The sequence below is a fragment of the Stegodyphus dumicola genome, chromosome 11 (genome assembly GCF_044657685.1).
Source record: "Stegodyphus dumicola isolate Sdum_Otavi_A_Nest chromosome 11, ASM4465768v1".
NCBI classification, from domain to species: domain Eukaryota; kingdom Metazoa; phylum Arthropoda; class Arachnida; order Araneae; family Eresidae; genus Stegodyphus; species Stegodyphus dumicola.
Genome location: NC_140778.1, coordinates 117,958,619 through 117,964,618, shown reverse-complemented (window position 1 = coordinate 117,964,618; position 6,000 = coordinate 117,958,619). Strand labels below are relative to the sequence as shown.

Sequence of the window (6,000 nt, the reverse complement as noted above, 5' to 3'; positions counted from 1 at the left end):
TTACTTTAGATTTCTTTCCATAAACACAAATCATAGAACAAGGTTTTTACAGTTATAAAATATTTTATATCGAATATACTGCAACAATTTATACTTTCATTTCTTCCAGCTTGTGAATGTGAAAATGGTGACTGCGTTAAGGAAAGTGGCAAAACTGTGTGCAAATGTTTCCCAGAATATGGACAGTATTCTACGACTAAATGCAAAGGTATGTCAATTTTTTCATTTCTGTTCAATGATTATAAAATACGTAATGAGTTTTAGAAGATCAATAAAAGTATGTGAAAAAGGTAAACTTACCTTTTGTTCTTCTTCTTCATCGACAGCTGACAGGGTTTTCTGTGAAGTCATAAAACTAAAAATTGGATGTAATCTAAGTTAAAATGACAATCCAGTCCAAAAATGGAAGAATTTCACACCACAAACTTACTTTATTAGTATTTACAAAGATATAGGAAGAATTTAATCCATAGAAGGAGTTTAATTACAAGTACGCTAAGGAGCGTTAATTTCTGCTTACGTTCGTGTCTGACAATACTGTCTCTCTGGTTTATTCTAGATCTGAGTTCACTTCAGTTTGTAAGGGATTAAAACTGCGAGAGGCTGGCTCAGCAGCGACATCCTCCCACCTTGAGTTCTGGAGGAACTCAACCTACTGTCGCGTATGTCACAATTGCAGTCTATGAACAGATTTCACAGTTCGTCCCTTTCTAGTGATTGTGAACTTCATTGAAATGTATATGATATTGAAATGTATACCATTGAAATGTAAACAAAATCAGAATTTAAAATTAATGTAATGTTTAAACGTTTAGATGTCCATCATTATAATTCTATAATTGAAATTAATGTATGTAATGAAACGTGTCGAGGTCCATTATTATAATTCTATTGTTGCATGCGTACCGGATGTTTACGAAATGAATGCACAAGACCGATGAAAAATCAACAAAATTTATTATTATTACAACAAAAATGCTTAAATCTCCTCAGATATTCGTGCAGTATTATAAAATCTCACATTAGTTATCTTTTGACTACTCAAACGTTCGAGAACTTAATTCAAAACAGCTAAAGAAAGCTAATCCGCGAATTTTCTAAACAAACTCTTAAAACAACAGCAAACTAAGTAACTACAACGAACTGAGAGTTTTCCTCCTTTTATAAGATTTTAAATCGCGCGCGAGAATTTTCTAGTACTTTCTCGAAATCAAAAAGAGATACTTCTTAAATGTTACACGCACGCACTCTTGTATTTTCAATTTTCCGGCTTAGCTTTCTTTCAATATTCGTCACGCGCTGCACTGCGCGGGAAATAAAACCATTTAATTTACAATTCAACGAACATTAGTTATTTTAATACCAAATCCGTAACACTGCCCCCTTCCCAAGGACTGCACGTACAATCCTTGTACAGGAAGCCAAATTTACAACTGTGGCATAAATGCAATAATAAGCATTACATTACAATAACAAAAAAAAATATGAACAATAAATGCAATCAAATACTAAATACAAACACATTTAGAAACAAAAAGGACCATGGTCTTACACTATTTACAATTATTTACATTACGATCTACGACCATAGTAATGAGTTAACCTGTCGTAATGAACGACTTTAGGTTTAGAGTTCGAAGACTCACGTATCCGAACCACGACGTCATTCAGCCTGTTTAGGACTGTGTGCGGACCATCCCAATGTGACAGTAATTCAGGCGTGACTCCTTTTCGTCGAATCGGGTTCCACAACCACACTATGTCTCCTTTGTTGAATCTATGTCCAGTAGCTCTCGTGTTGTATCTGGTCTTCACTTTCTCCGTCGCCACATTCACTCGCTTTCGTGCGGAACGGTGCATAACTTCAAAACGGGCCTGGATATCTTGGATGTGTTCCTCAGGCGATGAAGGCGCATCCGTATGGCGATCAAACAGGCGGTCACAAGGCAGACGAAGGTCTCGACCGAAGAGCATCTGGAATGGAGAATAGGTGGTAGTCTTGCGTTTCTTTTCGATCCTAGTATGAGTTCGGCAGCTTCCCGAACTGGGTCTTTCGGACAAGGCGTCGAAATTTTTAGGCGAGGATCCCTGTTGGGGATGGATAGTCATGTCATCAGATGCTGAAATCAGTTTGTTGTTTTTCAAGTCTAAGGAAAAATTGTATTTCGTTAAAAAGTCCAGTCCGAGTATGCATGGATCTGTAATATCCGCCACATATACCGTGTTATGGTAGGCGGCACTTCCAAACGTGATATTCACGTTTAACTTCCCAGCTATCTCGATCTTGTCAGCAGACGCAGTCTGAAGGGTAACACAGGAGGCCGTCCAAATAAGTTTATATTTAAACTCTTCAGCTACATCTTTCCTAATGATGGTAACATTAGCTCCTCTGTCAATGATCATATTGCAAGGAACTCCATCGATATTTCCATTTATGGACAGTCCGTTACTGTTGCCACTAACTGTAGAAATCTTAAGCGCTTTAAAACGGGTTTTTTCATTATCTGGCAACCTCCGTTCCTCGATATGGTTATTCGTTCGTTCCTCGATATGTTTCCTGCGTCGTTGCTGGGATATCCTCTTATTTTCCGTACCCTGGGGTGTTCTGCAATTCCTTCGTTCGTGGCCTTCAGCTCCACAATTCCAGCACTTTGGTTTCTTGTCATTCCTTTTCCATCTCCTGGTATTTAATTGCCTGTTCAACTCATCTGTTTTATTTACCGTGCTCTGGGGTATTCTGCAGTTTCTTCGTATGTGGCCTTCAACACCGCATTTCCAGCACTTCAGGGTTGTTTCTTCTCACCAATATCCCATGTCAAAGCATTCAGTGGTCTTGTCAAATCATCAGTTTTAATATCCGTGCCCTAGGGTGTTCCGCAATGCCATCGTATATGCCCTTCAATGCCACATTTCCAACACCTTAGAGCCACTTTGTTTTCACTCGTACTCTGTATCAAAACATTGACTTCTCTGGCTAAATCATCTAAACGAGCCATCAGTTGATCCACTGGCTCGTGGACTCGCACAGCTCTGACTGGGTAGCGATCTCTACGAATTGCTTTCTGGGCTGCCTCGAACTTCATGGCGTACAACAGAGCGCTTTTCAAATCTTTAACATCCTCCATTCGCAGTGCTTTCTGTATTTCACTGTCCCGGATGCCATCGATGAAATATTGCAGGGACAGGATTTCTCTTGTTTCTGTCGGGCACTACAAAAAGGCGTGATGTGATAGCCTTTCAACATCCGTGGCGAGCTCCTGAAGTGTTTCGGTGGGCTTCTGCTGACGGGAATTTAGTTGAAGCCTGCTGTAGTCTTTTAAACACTTTTCTCCGAAGCGCAGCTCCAATGCGCCAGATAGAGCTTCAAAGTCTAATCTCTGGTTTTCGGGAAGAGTCTGCAGAATATCCGCTGCGTCTGCTCTCAGTGAAGCGGCGAGATGACAGGCCTTAGCTTGAGAATCCCACCCATTCGCATCCGCCACTGTAGAAAACTGTGTTCCATACACTTGTCAAGAGGTCTTCCCATCATATGTAGAAAACTTCATAGAGGGACGAGCAGGCATGGGTAAAAATTTAAAACCATCACTATTGTTCCCTGCCGTCGCTACGAATTTCTTTAAATATCCAATTTTTTGGCTACTGCAGAAACCCTATCATCAAGTTGTTGTTCGATTTGGTGTTGGACGGCACAAACTCTTCCTTCAAGTCGTTCCTCCACAGCAGAAACTCTCCCTTCTATTTGTTCTTCGACGGAGGAGACTCTTTCTTCAATTTCTCCAACCTTACTTTCGACCGAGTCTCTTCTACCTTCTATAGCCTCGAATTTGTTTTCTATTACGTAGGTAATTTCTCTTTTCATTTCCCCTTGACCTGCTTTCATCTCGTCTTTAAGATTTTCATCTCCTCTTTAACGAATTCCTGTCCCGCTTTCATTTCTTCCTGTCCCGCTTCAATCTTTTCCTGATTAGTTTCCTCTCTTCTTTCATTTCTTCTTTAAACGAGGCAAAGGCTGATATCAACTGCCTTAATTACTCTTCCATCGCTCTTGTTATTGGCATTCAAACCCCAATCCTGACACCAAAAATTGTTCCGTGCGTACGGGTTCGTTACGAAATGAATGCACAAGACAGATGAAAAATCAACAAAATTTATTATTATCACAACAAAAATGCTTAAATCTCCTCAGATAGTCGTGCAGTATTATAATATCTCACAGTATTTATCTTTTGACTACTCAAACGTTCGAGAACTTAATTCAAAGCAGCTAAAGGAAGCTAATCCGCGAATTCGCTACAGTCAACAAGAGCAGTTTTCTAAACAAACTCTTAAAACAACAGCAAACTAAGTAACTACAACGAACCGAGAGTTTTCCTCCTTTTATAAGATTTTAAAATCGCGCGCGAGAATTTTCTAGTACTTTCTCGAAACCAAAAAGAGATATTTATTAAATGTTACATGCACGCGCTCTTGTATTTTCAATTTTCGGCTTAACTTTCTTTTAATATTCGTCACGCGCTGCCCTGCGCGGGAAATAAAACCATTTAATTTACAATTCAACTAACATAAGCTGTTTAAATACCAAATCCGTAACACTATAATTAAAATTAATATATGTAATGTTTAAACGTGTCCATTACTATAATTCTATAATTAAAATTAATGTAGGTAATGAAACGTGTAGAGGTCCATTATTATATTTCTATAATTTAAATTAATGTATGTAATGTTTAAACGTGTAGATGTCCATCATTGTAATTCTATAATTAAAATTAATGTATGTAATGTTTAAACGTGTGTAGGTCCATTATTAGAATTCTATAATTTTTGTAGTTTCAGAAAATAATTTTAATGGTGTATGAGATTTGTATTATTTCATTAAAAGGAAGATCTATGAAAAGTTTTTCGAAGTCGTAGCAATTTCGATTTATTTTTCGTTTATTAATTATTTCATTGATCATTTTGTTATTTTTAATGATCCAATATTTACCTTTATTTAATTTTTGACATGCCTTTATTGCCCAGAAAGCAATCTGTTGCTTCCTTTGGTCTTGTTACTGGTCATGACTGCCTTTCAAAACATCTGCACCAAATGAACCGATTGTGCAACCTTCATGAGGAGATGGATACCTCACATCTGAGTGGTAGCCCCGCGCTTAATGCTGGGAGAGAGACATTGAGAGACGACAAAATATTTCTTCGTATAGAAGTTCACTTCACTTATTATCTGAAATAATTAGAATTCACTTAGAAAGATTTTAAGAATTAAAAAGAGAAAACTGATTATTTTTAAATATATTTTCATTGATTAGGAACCTGAGCATTAGACTTTCTTATTTAGTGTCAAACACGTGATTTAATTTAAAATGTTAAGTCTAATTACAAAACTGCAAAAGGATAAAACGATATTGGGACGGGAACTCTGATCTACAATACTTAACGTTATAAATAATAATGCATTTCAAAGTAATAAATGTGTCTTTCATTTAATAATCTTATGCGTAAGGTATTAATTATCAATATTGGCTTTTCCGCAGCATGCGAATGTGGCAAAGATTCAAACTGCACTTTTGAAGGTGGGTGGTTCAAAGATACCAAAACCTGCGTTTGCAAGAAAGGGTACAAAGACGTAGAAGGCATTTGCAAGGGTAAAGAGTTTTATTTTATCTTTATTCATTGCTTTACAAAGTACTTGTATATAAAAATATTTATTCATAATTACAATGGTTTAAGGTTTATATTATACATTAAATGAATATGAAACTAGACTCATAGTGTGCCGCTCTGCTGTTACAATATATTATTTTTATTTCGGTGTATAAAGTTCTTTCGAAAATTACGTTTCTGATGTTCGCTGATGATGATCCTTATATGTTTGTAAATTGTGCATTTTTTTTTTAAATGAATGAAATATTCTGTTCTTATTTCCCGGTTAAGATTTTTATGTTTTATTTAACCTGCATGCTATAGTTGTAGATTTATCAGCAATTTAGAAGTTATTTA

The 6,000-nt window shown here is 36.8% G+C and overlaps 1 protein-coding gene across 1 annotated transcript in view; it reads left to right on the top strand.

Moving 5' to 3' along the window:
- The window catches only part of LOC146994366 (uncharacterized), a 72,364-nt gene that overhangs the window by 4,495 nt on the left and 61,869 nt on the right, over window positions 1-6,000 (top strand). Inside the window, exons 2-3 of the mRNA XM_085826349.1 lie at window positions 37-208; window positions 5,535-5,645. Coding sequence (XP_085682475.1) covers window positions 37-208; window positions 5,535-5,645 — 283 coding nt within the window. The remainder of the gene's footprint in view (window positions 1-36; window positions 209-5,534; window positions 5,646-6,000) is intronic.